General features: G+C 37.5%; 1 protein-coding gene across 1 annotated transcript; it reads right to left on the reverse strand.

Moving 5' to 3' along the window:
- Nucleotides 1-4,793: 4,793 nt before the first annotated feature.
- LOC114355156 (small subunit processome component 20 homolog) lies at nt 4,794-21,822 on the reverse strand. The gene is made up of 14 exons (XM_028307841.1): nt 21,706-21,822; nt 21,053-21,339; nt 20,455-20,788; nt 19,119-20,348; nt 15,459-18,940; nt 12,995-13,159; nt 11,179-12,226; nt 10,616-10,842; nt 9,741-9,906; nt 8,942-9,124; nt 7,910-8,458; nt 7,233-7,427; nt 5,739-5,999; nt 4,794-5,101 (listed from the first exon to the last, which is right to left on the reverse strand). The coding sequence occupies exons 1-14, from the start codon at nt 21,748-21,750 to the stop codon at nt 4,916-4,918; spliced, it is 8,358 nt and encodes a 2,785-aa protein (XP_028163642.1). The 5' UTR covers nt 21,751-21,822; the 3' UTR covers nt 4,794-4,915.
- Between the last annotated feature and the right edge of the window lie 731 nt (nt 21,823-22,553).

Genomic DNA, 22,553 nt, shown 5'->3' on the forward strand with positions numbered 1-22,553 from the left:
CTGAATTAGGTAGAGTTTTAGTTGTAGCGAAGTTGAATAATTTATTGAAATGAATATTAGTTATGTGTAGGGAAATATTGAGTTATAATCAAGATAGACCTCAGATCATAGAAGGTTACTAAGAGTTATTAGTATTTATACTTAGAAGAAGTTAAAAAAATCTAATAATAAATTATCAATTCCAGCTAAGCAAGGCAAAACAAATGGTCGAAATGTGTGAATAATAAAATATTTGATGTTTTACCCCTAAAGATAGAAATTCGTGAGTAATAATTAAATATAGTTAAATTAATATAAATCGCAACGCTTTATGAATTGAATTAGGTGTAATATACAATTGAATAATCATTCATGTCCAAATTCACACATTTTGACAAATTGTAAATAGTTCTGCAGTCTTAACAAAAAGAGGCACTAAAAAAATAGCGTAAAAAGTTGTACCCATATATTTTATTATGATGAGCCTAATAAGATTACCAAAAAATCAGCAAATCAGAAATTTTGTTTCATTTTCGAATGTTCTGTAGTTATACCCTTTTTCGTTAAGGCAGCAGGCAAATTTGCCAAGGGTGTTTGTTCTCTTGTAGCTGAAATTAATTAGCTTTCACGAATTATGCCAAAATGACATCAATTTAGTAGAGTTCGTTCCTAGAGATATTTAAAAAAAACGAATCGGTATCAGCATGGCTACTCCCTATAATGTTCTCTGAAGTAAAATTATTATCCATTCCATTCCACTCACTCAAAGCAAGTTGTTCGCATGAGCGACAGAGATGCACATACCTAGCAACGATATGGAAACAGAACGTTAGAGAGTAGTTACCAACTAATATACCTCGTTTGGTTATCCGCAACCACAGTTAGTGAAACGCAACAAATTAATAAATGGCCAATCTTTTGTGATTCGCAGAAAACTATCTCAGGAACCGTATTAGTTAAAAGTAGAACTATTATATATTTTACGACTCTACTATACTGTAAGCTCTATGCACTGTTTAGTTATACAGTCTAGCTAAACTAAATTAATTCAGTGTAAAGATTTCTAGTCTTATAAATTAGAAAATCATATTTATTATGTATGCTGATTTAATTTTTAGCACTTGGACCATTGTAGGTGTTTTGTGAATATCCAATTGCTTATATGTTTTTAAAAGGAACGAATATAATTTACCTGTGATTTATTATAATAATGTACCCTTAGATTAATAAAACGCAACGCTTTATGAGAGTTTTTTTAATCTAAGAATGTACCTGTCAATTTCTTGCATGTTTTGTGAAGTTCTTTTGAGGTATGAATTGTGTATTTCAAGTAGTATAAAAACAATTGTGAAACAAAATTATATTACGCTTCTTGGATTGTAAATGATGGTTATTTTCTCTAATACAAACGCGAACGCTTGTTTCACTAATCTAGTCTACCAATCATTCGTAAGAAACAATGGTTTGTGAAAATGTACCTAAACGGTCGTTAGCCTGTGAGACAGGCGCCGTGAGTAGGCTTGGTCTACACAGGACGATGGGGCACAAGAAAAATACCTTTTGAACCTGACGGTGATTCAGTTGTTGTTAGTTTCAGTTTGAGAATGGCATACAATCAACTCAATCGATACGTTATCGTATACTCTTCTTATAATATACTCTTAATCGCGTGGTGGTTGACAAATCAACTCAATCTTTACGTTATTATATTTTATGCTCTGAAACGAGTACAGTGATTGTCAAACTGTTTCTAAGCTTTGCTGAACTTTTGAAAGGTAACCTAAAAAGCTTTGGTCATTGACTCGAAATAACTCTCCTTTTAAAGCAACTAAAATGCTATACTGGTTTTCAGTTACAGTCAATGATGATCATTAAATATTATCATGGACAATTTTAGAAAGTATTTTTAACGAAATATCAATGAAATACGTAGAATACTTAGTGTGATCTCCGTTACATACAATACAAAACAAAGAAAGAGACATACCCAAGCAATTTTGGTTGTTTTATCTAACAAGTAAAAAGAAAAACTTTGTCACTTTCAATCAAATGTTTATTTCACGAAGATGAAAAGAGACAAAACACTTTTTTCGTTAGGTAGTCATAAATATTATACTACTTAAATTTATTTTCACATGCCAAATCCGCGCCTGTGTAGACCCCGCCTTACTAATTAATGTAAATGAATAATCTACGCTTCACGCACTTTTATGAAAAGGCGTTACATTGTGATGTTTATTTCTCGGTGTTGCTCGGCGTTGTGTTGATACTTCTTTTGTACTTTGAATGCATAAAGCAATATTATTTTGTTTATACACGGTTGTTTTATTTCACTCTCCCTTTTCAGAAAGAATATCTATGCAATAGGGACGCTGGTGGGGCTCAATCTCCTTTTATGCGATGTCCTACAGTGGGACCACTATACGAGTCTCTCAAATATTAATTTATTTATGTATTTATTTTAGAATTACATTGCTAGTCAGCAGGTATTATAAAAATGTTGTTTACTATGTCTGCTGCGAAATATAATTTTCGAAAGCCAAAGCCATGGATCAAAATATTCAAAAGGACTTTCATCCGATCACAGGCCTACCTTTGTATGTATGTGTTAACATTTTTGAAATAATAAAGACTATAGCGGACCACACCACATGATGATACACCAGACAATCGTGGTATTTTTAAAACAAAACCTACTAGATCTTGCAGTATTGTTTTATGCAATAGGTACTAAAACTGCTACCAATCTATTATGTAGGGGAGACCTAGGAGAGTTGTGACAGAGGTGAGTTGTGACAAGGACGATTTCTCCTTACTTAATAAAACTCATTAAAACTCATTTATTTCTGTAAATAGGCTTAAAAAAAGCACTTTTAATATAGTTAGGAAGCTGGAAAAAATGCTTGTTTGTCGCTTTTAAGACGCTCTTCTTGACTAAGTACCTGCGGGCGGCGCACGAGGCACGGTTTCGTAAATATGACGTCTGTGTACAAAAAAATTCGAAAAGTAAGTTTTTCGTCAAAATTTTATTTCAATTTAAATCATGTTTTAGTATATGTGCACTGTTGTGTTATTTTTTCTCAAGTTGCATGGTTATTCAGGTCTCAAAATGTAGCACTGATATTTTGTGTGCGCATCGTGTTTAGAAAATAAAAAATATTATTCGAACCAAGTCGTCATTTCAAACACCTAGGAGAGTTGTGACAGCCTGTCACAACTCTCCTAGCTTACTTAATTTTTCTGATGGGCCATTTCCACGATGTTTTTAGGTGTTTTTTTGTGTTCTTAATAATTTGTTTAATTGCCTGCTGCTACTTTTTTGATTCTGAATACCTAATAACTATACATGAATGCCATATAGAGGAACTGTTTGCTGGAGTCGAAATATAGGACCTGGCTTATGAAGTGATTAAGTTAAAAACGGTTAAAGTTTAAGATACGCTGCGACCTCTTACAATCTAAACTTGTCAAGATATATTAAGAAGAAATAGGCTTATCAAGTAAACCCAGAAGGCGAAGCTCCGTCTATGGATTATACCACCGCGACTATTTTATTTTTACAGAAGAGGAAGAAAATATATTAAGTGACTATATTATCTAAAAATGTAATAAAAAAAATCCAGTGTCGTGGGAGAAAAATGAAAGCTGGAGAAATATGGCTCAATCTGTGTAACGATATCCTATAACTATTTGTTTTAATTGTTACTAAAGGATGATTAAAGTACTTTTTTTCTAAAAAATCATATTTGATTGAGTATTATGGTATTTTTATATCTAATAGATGAAATACAATGCTGTCACAACTCACCTCGGTACCTGTCACAACTTACCTCGGTGCTAGGAGAGTTGTGACAGAGGGAGTGGTCTAAGATTTTGGTGATTTTCTTAGAAACCCTAATACTTTAGTTAACTTTGGTGATTGTTTTAAAAACAGAAGGAACGGCGCTACATTAATTTGTATGATTCATAGCTGTCGAATGTTTTTTGAGCGAGATATGGCCCCTAAAGTAAAAATTGTCACAACTCTCCTAGGTCTCCCCTACTTTACCAGTTTTACGAACTCTTAAATTAATAGGGCAGTAACTTCGAGCCGATGGCCGTTGGGGCAGGAAAGTTCTCGAGTGGCGACCACGGGCTGGAAGACGTAGCGTGGGCAGGCCTCCTACTAGGTGGACCGACGATCTGGTGAAGGTCGCGGGAAGAGCCTGGATGCGGGCAGCGCAGGACCGTTCATTGTGGAAAACCTTGGGGGAGGCCTTTGTCCAGCAGTGGACGTCATTTGGCTGAAAACGAACGAACGAAAGAACGAACGAACTTTTAGCTCTGTGATTGGTCGGCAGAATATAACTCGAACACGTTATTAAAACAAACTGTATTGCTTTAGAAATAAAACTGAATTCTATAATTTTGAAAATAAAATATGTTTATTACGCAATGTAACAATCTTAACTAATGTAACTATTATTTACACGATAACTTGAGTTTTCTTAAAAATTAACTTTGCTCTCCGCAGGTCGAAATAAAACTTAAGATAAACAAAATAAATACAATATAGAATATTGAACGACATGTTTTAAATACGACTACCTAAGTAATGTAGCAATGAAGAAAAATAACAATCACATGTCTTATTTCCGAATAAGGCGGTGGCAATTTGCCATCATATTTTGGACTTTATTTTATTGTCCTAATGTCCAAAACATTTTACGAGAAAGACGAATAAAGGGTACAGAACACATTATACTGACCTCCATCCCTTTTACGCCAATTTTTCAAGTATATTAACTTCAGATCAGTTTTTAAAACTTTTTATTAATAGGGGCGTGGCCTATTTTGGACATTGGCCATTCTTTCTCTCTCATTATCCTGGCTTTAATACAATTTATATAGCTTCAGTTTTCATATTCTAGCTTTAGTATAATTAATAAGTATAGCTTCAGTCGTCGTCTTGTAGTAATTGGTCTTCTACATCAATATCCTCCGCCTTTCGTTTCTTGGCTTTAGGCCTCTTTCCGTGCATCATTTCGAGTTTCATTTTCTTTGCCTGCTTTTTCTTTTCCTTTAGCTGTAATTTCCTCTTTGCCGCCTTTTCTGGATTGTGCACTTTTTCTTGTAATAGAACCTGCAAATAAGGAACGAGATTACATTTCATTTTGTATCAATATGACACGTTATTTTAAGCTTGTCCAAATGACGCGTTTTCACTCGAAAATTTTGTAATCGGGCGATCGTGAGATACTAGAGGTCCAATATTATTATAATCTATCTACGTGCAGTAGCGCGACTGCAAGTGGGTAGTTAACTAAAAGTAGCAGGTAAACGGGACTATTCCCATGCACCTCTCGTTCCCATTGCTGTAACTCCTGTGTAGCCAGGGTCTACAGCTTGACCGCCATTAAAAACCCAACCAGTGAAGATCAAGTTTGTCCGGGGAAAGTTGAACTGTCATTGGGCCCGCAACGAAATTAATCAGAAGAACATAGGAGTTTTTACCACCCAAAATAAAAAAAGGAGTTGGAAGTTAGGGTTCGATCCAGTGTAAAGCGTAACATACGTAGTAGCGTCCAGTGCAATGTAATAACATGATGTTAATACCAAAAAAGAGGACCGACGACCTCATAAAGGTAGCAGGAAGGCGTTGGATGCAGGCCGCTACCAACCGCGCGATATGGAAATCATTGGAGGAGGCCTATGTTCAGCAGTGGACGTCCTGTGGCTGAAATGATGACCATAAAAGATGAATAGCAAAAAATACGAACCTTTTTCCTCTCAACCCTCCTAATATTCAGTCTTGTCTGCACCTCAGCCACTAGTTTCCCGTACTCTATATCCCCAATCTTCCTTCTCAACTTCTTGCCCAGCCTCCCCGCGAGTTGCTTGACAGGCGACGCGGGCGCCCCCACGTCACCGACGGACAGTTCGCGCACTATCGGCGGTAGGATGACGTCAATGATCTTGTTTAGGTCGTCCGTTTCTAGCGAACTTATGAGGTGGGTCCACATTGTGAATATTGATATTCTCTGGAATAAAAGATAAAGACTTTAGGCCATAAAAACAAGAAAGTTGATAGCAAATGGGGATTGAAGACTGAATACTTTGATGAAATTTAAAGTTTACAGTCTTAGCCCCATTTTTTTACTGTTATGTGACGACCTTCTGCAATATATCATCGATTCATCAATATCTATGCAAACTAACTTATCAAATTAGTATATTATAGATTATAAAAACTATATTCTGTTAAAAAATTCATATCAACGTCTGCTTAGTTAATTAGTAATTTCAAAATACAGGTGTGTCCTTACATTTAGCTAACTATGTAAAGTTCTTGCAACTCACGAAGGCGAGTGAGCTTTACTTGTGGTGTGTACGTGTACATGCACATAACGATAGTGTAATGTCTATCAAAACTTTTGAAAAACGAACAGTAGCGAGCCACCACACATGTAAAACTCACTCGCCTTCATGAATTGCAACAACTATATTTCAAAACATACAAAATATAGCCTGACCAGGAACATAAAAACCCTGGCATAGAGGCGCGTCAATTGCATTTGATAGTGCAACACTGAGTACAGTCGTACATGTGTTAAATTAATAGGCAAAATTTATGTAACAGGATTCAGGATTACGGGCTAATTTGATATTTTCATAAATTAACGAAAAAATATTATTAAAGGTAACCTGGTTTAAATAAATTAAATGAAACCATCAATCGAGCTAGTAGGATTTATTTTATTATTCATCAATAATCAAATTCAAAACTTGAATATTCAACTGCAATGTCTGCTCATGAACGCTTCAAACTCGGTACTTCTATCCCAATTCCATAAAATTCAAAAGTTAGAAAGTGACAAAAAACTTTAAAATAGGTAGTTGAAACAGACTACAGCTAATTTTCATAGTGGACTGTACTATACGATAAACATGTCAGTCAATTTGACAACCTTTGTCGGAAACATTATTCAATGAAAATATTGTCCGAACCGTAAGTATTTCTCTTCGACAAATACATTAACACACTGTGAACCACTTTTCTTTCACGACTATAAAAATATTTTAGCAATTTAATTCACAAAATCAATTGCACACATTTAAAATAAAGTTTGTTTACACTTTGACAACAATAGACTGACATGCAAGGTGACATGTCAATGAAGTTTTCAGTTACTGTTGCCATTAAAAGAAATTAGTACCATTAGTTTTCCACAATATGGCGAGGGTTTTTATGTTCCTGGTCAGGCTATACTTACAATATTAGTAGAATTAGGCGCCCTAGCCACTTCAACGTTAACGGCTTTCCTAAGCTTGAACAGTATCCAGCGGAGATTCACTTTGGCCGTGGTCTCCGCTTCCTCCTTACTCTCCTCCGCTATGCATTTGGGGGTTAACTTGAAACTGGACATGTTGTGGACTAGCTTCAATATTTGGAAGAGTACTGATGTCACCTGAAATGGTATTTGAGGATTAGTTTGAAGTGTGCATTATTTTTGATGAGGCGTACAGTCGCCTTTACTAAAAAAAAACAACTTGGTAAGATGCCACAGTGTTGACTTATTCGATTTTTCCTCCAAAATTCAAGTATTTCAGACGCAGGTCTGTTGATGTTTTTACGGTCCAAATTCTCGTTTACGATCCCCATAGACAAGTTGCAAAACTTGACAGTTTATATTTCGAAATCGCTCTATGGAACGATGCAACTACATACAAAACATTACCGGAGTGAAATGATTTCGGAATTACAACTATCGCGTTTTGTAACTTGTCTAGTAAGAGTAACAGGTCTACAGAATGAAAGCAAATTCCAAAAGTAATGCTTTCAAAACTAACGCCATAAACTAAATTACCACTTCGCAATAAAACACAGTGGCGCCGCCTAAAGTTTAGTCTCTAAACTACCAAATACAAAAATGTTTTAATACAATCTTACCTCCTCAGCCATTTCCTTAGTAACGGACGGCGTGAACTGCGCACATAGATCCAGCACCAAACTCCTCAAAGACACCTCCGTATCATAATAGATGAACCCTCTCTCACTTTCAGCTTTCTTCTGCACCACCAGATCCAACTCCTCAACATTCACAGCACAGAGAATGGTGCCCAGAATCTTAGCCGCGCGTAATCTTACCCACGCGTGTGGATACCCCAATAACGCTTGACACTGTTGAGCTAAGTCATCAAAGTCGCTTATAAACTTCTTATCTTTGATGCTATTCGAACAATTTGTTGTTATCCTATCAATCAAGTTTAGAATCTGAATCAAACTGTGGTCTTTCTCTTTCTGTTTTTCTTCGTCCGTTTTGTCGTCGGATTGCTCTAGCCGTAGTTTTACGAAGCGGCCTTCGGTTATGTCGTTGCTGAGTAGAAGGATTTTGCTGCTGACTAGAGAGAGGACGGTGCTGAGGCGGCTTTTGAAGTCGTCGCCTTCGACGTTTACGAAGCGAGTGCTTAGTTGCGCGGCGAGCTCGAAGTGGATTGGCTGGAACAAATACGACGTAGGTTATTAAGGGATGATTGCCATATTCCATGGGATCAATGTTTGTAAAGTTTTCATTCACTAATGTGTAAGATAGCGTTAAACATGATTGGGAAGTTGGGAACCGTTGTCATACGCCCACAGACTTAGAGATATATTGCTATCAGGCATCAACATCACTAAGACGCATGAATGAATGAACGAATGAAACGTTTACAATCTACTCCAATCTAAAGTATATTGCATTTTATACCTAACAACTAACTACAGTAAAAAATAATGATAAATGACTCTTGGCCTCCGACAGTAAGAATCTCCAATTTGGTCTGTTCTGCGCCATCTCAGCCAATTATTGACGTGAGGACCGCGCATTCTCTTAGCGACTTCGTCCCAGTTATGCCTGAAATGACCAACCGGTAAACGGCGCCATGGTCGTCCTAAGTACCCAAACAATAAAACTAAACACAACATCGGTTCTAAACTCACTTGGGTATCCTGGAAGAACGTCAGCACCAGATCAAACAGTTTATTCCTGTCCAATGTGGGCAGTCTCTTGAGCATAGCTTCTAAACAGGCGGCGGCGGCGGCGCGGCACTCGGGCGCAGAATCGTTGAGCATTGACGCGCCGAGCGCTAGTAGGAGGTAGTCGCCATGTTTGGAGAGTTGTTGCTGGAAATTATCACAGAATATCAGTACCAATATAAATAAATGTTTACCACAGACTTTCAGTATCACTATACAACCCGGTCGAGTTAACTGCGCGTCACATCAACGCTCTGGTAAGAATGGGTCGAATGCGGGAAGGTGTGCGGGTGAGTGCGAGGAAGAGTTCCAGCGAGGTGCGCAGTTAACTTGACCTGGTTGTAATTATTATTACAGACTATCAGTTTTACCATCTGACAATAGGGTGTTGTAGTGACCTTGTCAATTTATCAAATACTTTAAAGCTGTCAAAACGCGATAGGATTTTGTTACGATAATTATGATTTAGGATTATGGCGTCATCGGGTCACGAACTGAATACTCAATAAAATATGTTTTACAGACATTTGAAAAATATCTTGGTTTTTGAAGTTTAGAATGAAGTGTTTGTTAAAGAAGGCGTCTTGCATTTTTATTATTGACGCCAATTACCCAAGGCCAATATAGTTAACGTTTTCATCTTTATTTTGAAATAGAGTTTTCTGTTAAAGTTATGACGTCACTTTCTGAATTGTCTAACTATTCAATACTTTTTAGTTGTCCTATAAACAATGGCACATTTCGCATAATAATCACAACTCACCACTGGGAACTTATTGATGATCATGTCCAGGAACTTCAGAGATGATTCCCGCCCGTGCTGTAGCTCGAAATTAAGCTGGGACACGAAGAACTGAATGAACTTGTCCATCTTCTTGCCGGGCGAGTAGTTCGTTAGGTACGTCACGAATATTGTGCGGGCTTCTTCCCTGGAAATAATTCAATAATAATAACATTAAAGTCGCCGACACAGCCCAACGGATTAGCAAGCTGAAGTGGCAATGGGCAGGGCACATAGTACGCAGAACTGACGGCCGATGGGGCAGAAAGGTTCTGGAATGGAGGCCGCGTACCGGAAAACGCAGCGTGAGACGTCCACCTACAAGGTGGACCGACGACATCGTAAAGGTAGCAGGGAAGCGCTGGACGCAGGCCGCTACCAATCGATCAACATGGAAAACATTGGGGGAGGCCTATGTTCAGCTGTGGACGTCCTATGGCTGAAATGATGATGATGATGATGAATAACATTAAAATAATTTGTACGGCGATTCCTACAAGACCATCACTTGGTTAAGCCGTGAAGTCTTCTTTTTCGTTACCGGAACTGCAAGTTTCAAGAGTCCTTAAGAAAATAAAATAAAAAATAACATAAGAATAATCACACTGACAATAATAGTAACTGAGTTTCTTGCGCTGCTTCTTCTCCGCTGGCCCATTCATTGTCCCGAAGCAGTGGTAGGGTTAATACTGGGACGTGTAAAAGTGCTTTTTAAAAGCCTATTTGCAAATATAAATGAGTTTTATGATGAGTTTTGTGAACTAGCGAATTACTCAATCTGTATTGAGTGGTCATTGACATTATACAGGGTGCCCCCAAAACAAGAAACAACAGGTCAATGACAGTTTCAAACTTACCTCGATTTAGCTGATTCACTCAATATACAGATCTTGGATATCTTTTCCATAACTTCATGCAACTCTGTAGAGACGAGTTTCGCTTCTAGAATAGCTTTCAGCAGAGTGAATGAGTTGGCTTGACGCTCGTCGTTCATGCAATCTTCTTCTGCATATAGGAGAAGCGTTTTAAGCTGTTCGGCCTCTAATTTGTAGTACTTCACGTTTCTGATGAGGACTGTGACTGCCTGTAAGTGAACACAAAGTACTTTTAATAACAATAACAGTAATAAATAACATAATTTGGTCCCTATTATGAGCATAATAACGACTAAAAAAGCCTGTAATGTAAAAGTCTGTGATAGGAATTAGAGCTATTACATTACAAGCAAATGTTTCCAGTATGTTTTTCATAGATCACAAAGCAGGTATTTGACTGCAATCACACCTGATGTTAAGTGAGGTGCAGTCTAAGATGGTACATACGCTATACGTGCCCTATTCACTCTAGCCTTGACGAGTCAATTAAAATGGGAGGTTTCACAGTGAAAATGTAAGAAAAATTATTATCTTTACTGACTTACCTTAAATGCATTCCTGACTAGATGATAATTATCGTTCTGCTTACTAATCTCAAACGTGGCATACTTGTGTAAAATCGAAAATATCGTTTTCACCACATCCTGTATCATTTCTTCCAACGTCGGCGTACTAATTCTAATAGTCCAGAGAGTCAAAATGCATTTCATAGCCACAGTCGTTACTTTGACATGGTCGCTTTTCAACGCATCAACTAGCAAAGGTATCAATGGATCTACGAATGCTTTGCAGTCCATTCTTGGGACTTTCTCTCTTTTGAGTATAACATAAAGAATATTCATGCTGAATTCGACTAAAACGTGAGAGTTGGCTTTGCCAGAAGTTTTTACGTTCCTCACTTGCGACTCTTTACTTCGTTTAGGCGTTTCTGGGATGATGAAGCAGTCTGGTTTCGCTCTAAGCATTTTTTCCTTCTGGGCCTCAGTTATTTCCCTCTTAGGTGCACCTAAAACGAATTCTGGAATGCTCTCCGAGGCGATACCGTGAAGGAATATGAATAGAGACTCGATATCAATGAATTTGTTAGTGACTAAACCACTTGATATGTGCATAAGAGCTTCTTGCACTTTTAAAACCATCTTTTTGGAGTGGTGCTTTTGTAGAACCTCTTTGAAAGGCAATAGAAGGTTGATCAAGCAACCCTCTGTTATATTTTGGGATACAATCATAAGAGTGACGTAGCTTTTCTTGCTGGGCTTTGCTTCGGGCGTTTTATAATGTAGCTTGTCCACTTCTTTTTCTTCTGATAAATCACCAAATAAATCATTTGTGCATACATCTAATATGTAATCCAAATTCTCGTTTAGTTCACCAGCTTTGAAGTCAGATTTCAAAGCGTCTAGCACAGTGTGTATTGTAGAAACTAAGACGTGACATTGGAAGCCTTTCGTGAGTAGTAAAGTCAAGTGTTCGAGTAAGATGCCTAAGTAAGAAGATCCGACAGTTATCATGATTTTTTTGACGATATCTCTGGCTGCGATACGCACTTGTTTCAATGGAGATTTTAAGAAGGAACACAGTTTTATGATGATGCTGGAACAAAAAAAAATCCAATGAGCATAATAACGAATAACGCCTGAGCAGACGACGCCGCATCTCTTCAGTCTGCCCGCGACCATGACTCGTGCAACCGAGTTGAAACGTCGGGAAGGTAAATAAATATCTTATTTATCGTTATAAAAGATTTTGTTGCAAAATTCCGTGGAGTGATAAAATTTTATAATAACAAAATTCGGTATTTTCGATTCGAAACAGTGCACAGTGTAATAGTTTTGGACAAGATACCAAACTATTCCCACCTCTCGTTCCCACCGCTGCAACTCCTGTGTAGTTTAGATATAAAGCTTGACCATCTTTAAAAACCCAACCAATGAAGGTCAAGTTTGTCTTAGGGGTAAGTTAAACTGTCATTGGACCCGCAACGAAATTAATCAGAAGAACATAGGTAGGAGTTCGAAGTTAGGCCCAGAACAGACGGTGAAACGCAACTGCAACGAAACTGCAACTTTCTGATGAATGAAACTGAAACTGAAAGTTTCAAACTGGTCGCGTCATGTGTGGTCTCTCAACGGACGCTATGGCAGAAACTTAGATGCAACTCAAAAGTAACTAGCAGTTGCAGTTTCGTTGCAGTTGCGTTTCACCGTCTGTTCTGGGCCTTAAGGTTCGTCTTCTCTGCAGTACAAATCGGATGACAGGTGACAAAACAAAGGTTTAATAACCTTCAAGAAATAATAATAATAGTGTCAAGCTGAACACCACCTTACATGATTGTATTAGGGTTCACTTATCATCACTTACCCAGGCAGCTGGTGCCTCAAAGGCTCTCCAGGCAGTCGCTGCAGCAGTTTAACCAAAGCAAGCGCAATCGGCACTCGCATCATTTCTTCCTCTTGCCGTTCGATGCCCGTGCGGCGTCTGTTCACCTTGTGGGACTCCTCGTGATCTGTCATCTTGCCTATTGCTCTGGAAACAACAAGTTAGATAGAATAGAAAATTTACTTGACATAAAAAATTAAAGAAAATAAACATAGAGAGAAACAAGTGGAACATCCGTGCTAAAAAGCCACAGTATAATGAAGACATAAGAGTGTCTCAACTAGAGATGAAACGGATATCCGGCAACTATCCGGTAGGCCGGATATCCGGCCTAAATTTACTATCCGGCCGGATACCGGATAGTAACTCACTATCCGGCCGGATACCGGATATTAAAAAACTACAACAATTTCCTATTAATGAAATGAAATACTTTAATCTTAGAGGTAAACATCAATAAAATGGCTTATAATAATGACCGGTTTTATTTCAAGTCCAAAAAGTTACATAAAGCCATAATATTAAGGCCTTTAAAAAAAACTAATTTTTTTTCTGGGCTATATACTCTAATGACGAATACACAAATAGTAAATACAGGGTGACTTTTGTATCAGTATCCAAATTTTAATATAATAATCTATGAAGCGAAAGACAAAACACGTATTTTTTATTTTTGTATCGTCCAGTACAAAAATGTCAAAATAAAACACCCAGAAACAGTCTGAAAAAACACTTACACCGTGGTCACGGCTCACTCGCTTACGCACGCACACACGTACGCGCCTGCCCGCGCCGCATTTCATTCATTGCGAATTACGATTTATAAGTTGTCGATTTTCCCTTCATACTTTCACGGGCTTAGGACCGTCAAAATGCAAAAGATTTCAAAGTGGTAATTAGTTTTAATTAAACAGACTTACTAATTTATGGTAGAAAAATTAAATACCTACGACAATAATTACGCTATCAAAAAGAAAATAAAATCACCGAGAGCGGTAACAAAAGTACTTTTCNCATCGTTACGTTGACCGCACGAAGCCGCGACGGAACGATCGGCGCGCGCAGCGATACGCGCGTCTCGTAATGGGTTGCGCGGGCGACTGATTGAAGCGCCGCGCGCGCGGCCAGGCCGGCCGGTCGAGCGTTGCCACACGTTGCCAGCTCTCCGCTCGACCAGCTCTCCCGCAAAATGTTTACGCGCTAAGCGCGGTAACCACACTACGTGATTAATTGGTTAGGAAAAAAATAGTTGATGTTAAAATTTGACCTACCTATTTTTTATTAAAAATGTCATCTATAAACGATACCTAATGTCAGGAAAAAATTTGGATACTGATACAAAAGTCACCCTGTATACACGGTGGCCAAAACAGTGAGGTACATCAAGGTGTATCACCCTCATGTGTATAATACGATTTTGCTTAGTTTAGGAGATAGAGTTAATTTTGTGATATTTTAAAATTCCATGACCTAGTAGGCTTTAAAAAAAATATCTTATTTTTGGGTTGATTTTTCTCAGATTTCTTTTTTTTGACAGATTCGATATTAATTGCAGATATTTGAAAAAAATAATCACCTTCCTATCTTTGATGCAAGATACAAAAGTTTTGCTAGAAACATTAAATATATAAATAAAATATCATCATCATCTCATCATTTTTCACTGATGGTCTGATGTCATGATGATGCAGTTCGGTCAGATTACGCAGCAAGTAAACGAATCACACACTCACGAAGGCAACCGAAATCGCCCGAATTTATCTGCCCCCTAGACAAGTGGCAAAATCCGACATTCTATTCGGACTGATTCGATTTTCAAGTGTGACTAGTCTAGTCTACTAATAGACCCACTGATCGCGTTCGAAGCACCTGTGCGACGCTAAACTCGTCACGACATGCAACGAGACAATGGGCCAACTATCCGGCCGCCGGATATCCGGCTATCCGGCCTAGCAGCTGGCCGGATATCCGATATCCGGTATCCGGCCAAACTACTATCCGTTTCATCTCTAGTCTCAACACAATCTATACTAATATTATAAATTAGAAAGTAACTCTGTCTGTCTGTCTCTCTTTCACGCCTAAACCACAGAACCGATTTTGATGAAATTTAGCATAGAGATAGTTTGAGTCCCGGGAAAGGACATAGGATAGTTTTTATCCCGGTTTTTGAAACAGGGACGCGCGCGATAAAGTGTTTCTGTAACAGACAAAATTCCACGGAAAGCTAGTTTTTTATAAAAAGAAGAATATGAAAATGAAATCTTTAAAAGAACTGACATTATTACTCTGAGCAAATGTTTATCAATAACTAGAATATTAAATCTGCATGGCTGTTGCTGTTTTTGGAAAAAAAGGCGTTATCGACTATCACTAAATAGGTCAGGCTCTAAGCAGTAAAAAAATATGAAAACATTGACGGAGACAAAAATAATTAAGGACTTACCTATTTAATTGAGGGAGTAGACCAGCTGATAGTGACTTTATAATCCTCTTGGCAACGGAAGGTGAAACACTTGTGATCCGTTCAAATGCTGGCACGTCCGAAACTTCTTTAGACGAATCATCTTTCTCAGCTTCATCATCTGCCGCTTTCAATTCAGATTCTACATCTATTTCTACTTTGTCTTCTTCTGGCGTTTCATTCTCTTTTATTTCAACATCATCTGTTTCAGTTTTCTTCTCAACCACTTCGGCATTTTCACTTGTATCAGCATTTTGTTCTATTTTAGCTTTCTTTCTGCCTAATTTTATGGTCCCAGTTTCAGTATTAGTAATCAAAGCTTTTGGCAAATCGATGTTCTTAACTTTAGAGAAATCAAAGTGGAAAGCATCCAGGATGCCTACTAATATACGAGTCAACTGCTTTTGATGTTCTGTGGAATGACGCATTTTGTTCAAATACGTCTTTAATATTACTTCGTAATGGTACCATGGAAGTAACCTGCAGGAAGTCGAAATGACTTCGATGCAAGCATCTATCAACGTATTTTTGTCTGTGTACTTGTCGTCACAAATATACGTTGTTGCTAAAGGTAGAATGAAATTGGTGAGCGTCCTAGGAGTAGGACATTTCGAAACCTTTTTGGCAACTTTGCAGAACTTCATCAGAGCTCGAACTCGTCTATGCATTTGTAAATGACACATGTTCTCGAAGAAATCTACTTCAATATCTTCCTTGTTGGTCAGATGGGCGAGGTCAGATAATACCACGTCTGCGTCGGGTGATTCTCTGGCTAGTTCACCAAGCAACGCGATGCTTTCATTTCTGAGAATTTCGTTTTTCGTGTCTCTAATCCCAGAGGAAATCAGAGACAGTACTGTGTCTCTCACAAGGAATTGCCCATCAGTCATAGACCAATATTTGGAAAGGAGTTTCGGAAGAATTCTCTTCAAACACAGACCAGCTCCATCCCTAAGACCAATGTCCTTCTCAGTACGGATAGAGTAAAAGCAGTTGTTGACGATCAGAATCGCAAGATCTAAATCGATTTCGTTATTTTCTGAGAGCTGATATATTTTCTTGTAAGCGTCTATTCTTCTGTCAAAATCAGGCTGCTCTATCCACCTCTTATTGTATGCGTTCATTTCAGTAATGATACTAGCCATTCTGGTTAAGACATCTTTGTTTTTATCAGCATTCTCAGCGATCGACGAAAGCAATTTGATTAAGAGTTTCCTGACATCGACTGGTGCGACTTTATTGAATAGAACCGCTATGTTCTTTATGTAGATTTGGGGATTCGTGCTGTGGCCCAGTAAGTTTATTATAGTCGTCACAGCATGCTCCATGTTTTCTTCAGCCATATTCATGCACACCTTTTTGACTAGAATTGGCAACAACAAATTCAGCAGATCGTCGCATAACTCGGGTGTCGTGACTAATTCTGTCACTCTTGAGAGGATGAGCAAGTCTCTTCTATTAACGGTGTTCGATTTCGCCGAATTCGCTATACGTCGCTTCATGACTTCCAAAATACTTGGAATGTGCGGTATCAATATAATACTTCCAAAATTTATTTCCTTTACATTCTCTATGCTTTTGCTGTCAGTAGTAGGTAAGACGTTGAATGATTCTATTGGAGGAACTTCTTTCTCCTCATTATCTTCTGCTAATGTTAGCAGTTTCTCTATCATGTCCAAAATAGTGTTAACAACACCAGGAGTTGTTTTGGGTGCTAACAGCAATTGAAACAGTGCAGGCAATGGGCACAAAGTATTATCCTTTTCAGAAACTGTCACCAACAGAACATAATACCTTGGATTCTGGCACCATATGTTCAACAGTTTTAACAACGCTGTAGGCGTATGGATTCCTTCAATGTGTAATTTTGGAATCAATGGCCAAATAAGCGTCTCGTAAATGACGTACAACTCATCATTGCTCCAAGGATATTCATGAAACTGGTCAAATAGCTTTCTAAGTGTTCCCAAACAAAGTGTTCTGAGGTTCTTCATAATTTTGACATATCCAACATGGACTCTATCTCCTTGGGATAAAACAGCACCAACTAAAGAGCATACCGAATAGAATATTTTAAAGAATTGGTTCTGCAAGTCATCTTTCAAGTAACCACCAAAGTATTCCTTGACCACCTCAAAAAGATTCAATATACTGTGAAGCTTTCCAGGACTTGTGATTGATTTCAAATCCAAAGTAGCCATTGTGTTTTCGAGTATTTGCCTGGGCTCTAAGGTCAATTGTTGTTGTAAATGGGAAAAAGCCATTTCAATAAACATTTTCAACTCGTTTTCATTACAACCAGCTAGATATCTCATCACAAGGGATCTCCTCGCTTGGCCACCGCCTTTCTTATCCGCGCCTAATTTCGAAGTCATTTTTCCATAAAGTATCCTCAATATTATTGGAACAACATGCTGTCTGTCATCAGGCTGAATATTCTGGGAATCTTCTGTGATCTTAAACAAAGTCAGTTCATCTTTGAATTTGTTCTCATCAACCAAGTTGTACAAATTGCTTTTGTATGGAGTGACACTTTTATTTTTGTAGTTCAAAACGCAATCTAAAGCAAACTTCTGAAGTCCTGCATTTTTGTGTTTCAGAAACTCCATGTAAAGTTCCCAGAATACTGGTTCTTTGTGGAGTGCTCTAGGATTTTTGAATTGCGCCAGAACTTGCATTATGTTTATGAGTGTTTTGAAAATTATTTTGCCTGACGCTGTTTCTTTCGGTTCCTCAATAACTTCTGGAATATCTTCTGCATTTGCAGCATTTTCAATGGCCGACTCATCGACTTCCATTGCAGTATTATTACGAACTTCAACATCAATTTTCAGCGCATTTCCACCATCATTCCTTCTGTATTCACCCTCAATAAAGTTCAAAAACAATACCACTACATCTCGATTCTTAGCTTCACAGACTTGGACGCAGTTGGTCATGACCTTCAAGATCAAATTCCTGTAGTTGTATACATCTGGTCTCTCAAATATACTATTGTATTCTGTATACAACTGCCTCAGAAAGCTGTAGTTGGTGTCTATTTCACTATCGAATTGAAACTTCTTTAGATCCTTCTTGGCGTTTTCGAACGATATCGTCAATGTCTTGTAGAATGGTGGCCAGAATTCTTCCGCGGTAAGCGCATTACCATATCCAGCGATAAATTCTGAGACTGGTTCCCAGAGCAATTTGAAGTTTACATACAGAAACCCGAGCATATAGTTCAATGCAAACAAATGAAAATCTGTTTCTTTAGCAAGAGTGTACTGGGTGGTATTGAAGGTCATTTTTTGCAGCATGTTTATCTGAGCCCTGTACTCTTGGATGGAAGGTTGGATGGACTCTACGGCAAAGCATCTACTGAATATGGAAAATCGTTCAACACTTCCGCCAACTTGCGCAGTCTTTTCTAGCTCTGGGACATTTTCGAATAGCTTGTAAACATGAGTTGTCAGCAGACGAACCTGAAATGAAAAAGTGTAGTTGAAGAACATAAAAAAAACTACCATCGTAAAAACCATCATAGACTGCATCTCACTTAACACCAGGTGCGATTGCGGTAAAAATACCTGCCTTGTTATGCATTAAAAAATCTTTAACTCAAGAAGTGTTATAAGGATTTTTCCATAGATAGATACTTACAATATGAAAAGGCGACGACACGTTATTCCTCAGATATGAATCAATCAAAGAGAGGTGTGCATAAATTAATCCGTTTTCCTGTTCATATGCTGTCAAATATAAGTCCAGAAGATGCAATGCTGCCAAGTAATTAGGATCTGCAGCATATGGCAGTATCACACACAGGAGCATTTCAATATCACAGATGGTTTTCAACTTCTTGCAACTGGAAATGTGAATGGCACTTTCCAAAGCGTTTGCTAGTATAAATAACACTTGTCTAGCACACCTGGAAAGGGCCGTATTATCGCAGTGAAATTGGTTGTTCTCAGACTGCACTGCAATGTTATAAGTGTTCAGAACTTGCAGCAACTTTGCTATGAGCTTGCTAAGTGTCGTCACACAGTAATCCACATCTTTATTTTCTATGTGTGGCAAGCAGAAAAGAACATTCATTAACTTCGAAGGGTTTTCCACAATATTCTCCATATCGTCATTCAAGACAGTATTACAATGCTCCATGAAGTCAGGAAGACCAGCCCCAAAATCAACTGGGTATTTCACCCATTCGAAAAGTTTTATACCATTCATGGATAAAGGAGACTTTCTCAAACAAATCTTGGTCAATGTACACATTGCTTCATTGTCAAAGCCGGACTGAAGAACGAAATTAAGGAATGGGGGCAAAATGTGCATGTCAAACTGTGCATAGTCAATGACATTTCTTACAAAGTTAATCAAAATATTTGGGTAAGGCAATGGGAGTAGGACTTTGACAATGATCCCTGCATGTTCCTGGGACAGTGATACATTTGGAGATAAAAGCAGTAGGGCACCAATTTGGGCGCACACTTCGAGTACATTCTCAGAGAACTGTTCACATATAACTTTTACAAGCAAGAGCACAAACTGTGGAGGGTTGGTTAAGTATTTTCCATTCTGGTGTTCAACAACTTGACCTGCAAGCCTCAGAATGTATTCTAGTCCTTTACTTTCTTCATCATTCTCATTCAATATTTCTTCAATAAACCTGAGAGCACTAGACCAGAATATTGTGTACTCCTTGTGAGAAATAGTTTGTAGACTGTCTTCAATGGTTTGTGTGAGGACTTTGAATAGGACATCTTGATACTGTTTATCATCTTTGAGTGTCTGCAGTAGTAGTGGTAAGAAGGTGTCTATGCAACTATGGAACTTGTTACCAACTCCTTTTATCATTTCAAATAAAAGATGACCACATCCAGTGATAGCCTGTAAAATACAAAAAAATAAGCTTTACAAAAATTTTTTTTTAAAAGTTAGTCAGCCTTAGGTTGGTAAGAAAGTCTAAGTTGCTAAAAGTAAAATAAATACTTACATCATCATTTGTCTTCAAATAATTTAATAAAAGCTCAAGAAACTTCTTTTTATCTCGTATATCTCGGGCAACAAAAGCAAAACTTTCAGCTGCAAAATTGTTAATATACTGAGGATGTTCTTCACTAAGTAACGGAATTATTCTTTTCAGGACAACTGCTATGTCTTTCTTTAAATTCGGTTTTAATATTTTGAAAAGAAACGCCAGGCAAACCAAAGTCCATTCCAGCCTGTCTGCATCTTTTGTGTTTAATAGTTTTATGAGTATATCTAGAAATCTAGGAAACTGTGGGTAGAAGTCGTTGCGTAAATCCTTTGCTAAAGATACCAAGATTCTGAAAACATTAGATACAAATTAGTTTATAGTAGTTTTGTAAATAGATGAAAGAAATGGCATAGTAATTAAATATCAAGGTTAATCAAATAATAGGGTTTTATGTAAAATTCTATCCAGGACAGAAATGTAGCAGCATTTCTGCCCTGGATAGCTAGATGCATGCTTGCATCTTTGCCTTGTTAACACAATTTAGTTTCTTTTATTTCTTAATTTAGTAAACTTAATCCTATATTACTTGACATAAAATAGATAAATCACTTACTCCAATAAAGGCTGCAGACACAACTGATCCTCCAAATTGAGGTATCTCTCTAAAATGTCAAATACTTCTTCTTTTTTGTGAACCAGCTGAGGAACTGTGATGATTCCAAACACTTCTTTACGGAACTTCTTAAAGTTTTCTGTCAAGTTGAGAGCGTACCATTTCTGTATCGCCAGGTGAAAATGTGTGTCGTTTTCATCAGGATGCTGTGTGTATGCATGCTCGATGTGGTACAGAGCTGCATGACGGATGTCAATTGAATTGATACGTTCTGCAAATGGTACAAACTGCAAGAAAACATAAATTTGTTAGTGTTAAACCCAGAGAAAACTATATTTTTCTGCCAAGCAGAACAAATGAAATATTACACATGTTTCTAATGATCTCTGCTTGTGTTATTGATTATTTAATTTTGTGTACCATGTGTTTAAGGTTATATTATTATGAACTTAAATACTTAATTAGTATAATCAATTAGCTAAAGTTTATTACTCTGTAAGTTAGAAATACTAGTATATTTTTTGGGGATAATTTGGTTCCTCTTACGACTTAATTTCTAAGAACTTAAAACTTTCCTCAAATGTTGTGGTATTTTATTAAGCTTTATTAAATTAATAACCTAAGGTGTATCATTTATATAACAATATATTTACCCGGAATGTGTTTGTAGTTTTATGTTTCACAGGTTTACTCTTCATTTTTGTAAGTTTTTATCACATTAAAGTTTTTACAGAACGTAAACAAACCACACGTGGGGCTCCGGCTGCAAGTGCAACTGTCAAAAGTGTCAAAAAAAGTGACATATTCAAATTTTTATTTCTCGAAAAAAAAAATGCTAGAGACGTGACATCACCGGTGCGCCAAGGATTTGTCCCGGTATCGGTAGGTGACTCCTCATCGTCATAATGGGACAGTCTTTTATTCAATTTTTGACTTAGGTTCCAGTATTTTCAGTCCAACTTGTTGTGCAAGTCCACTAAATCGCTTTATACGTGTGTGTGGCTACCATAAGGGTCAAAACGCCACACGAGATGTAAGCGCAGGAATAACAAGTTGAATGTACACTTAGTAGGCAAATAAACAATTTGAATTTGAATTTGAATTTGACCTTATGAGTATTTTCCTCGTAGATTTTCCTTGAAGTTGTCCATGGGCTCGAATGAGGATCATTTCGATTTTTAGCTGTGAATGCAGATTTATAGGGCTAAGAAATCCTTAATACACAGTGCAAAAATTTTTGTTCTACGACAAAAATTGACGAAGTTATGGCCAAATTACTAAAAAAGTTCACTGACCGCCCGGCGCGGGGACGATGACGTCATTATATCCGATCCGAACGCTGCCGGCGTACTGCGTGGATAGAAAATATTTTTTTCTAGCCAAATTATCAGTTTTAGAGAAAAACTTGTAATGACATTTATTCATCAGAATAAAGTAAGCTATCGATAGGTAATTTTTAAAAATGGAAATTGTGAAAAATAACGCAAAAAATCCATACGCT

This window comes from Ostrinia furnacalis, unplaced genomic scaffold (genome assembly GCF_004193835.3).
Source record: "Ostrinia furnacalis isolate ACB-3 unplaced genomic scaffold, ASM419383v2 OfSCF2357, whole genome shotgun sequence".
Classification (NCBI taxonomy): domain Eukaryota; kingdom Metazoa; phylum Arthropoda; class Insecta; order Lepidoptera; family Crambidae; genus Ostrinia; species Ostrinia furnacalis.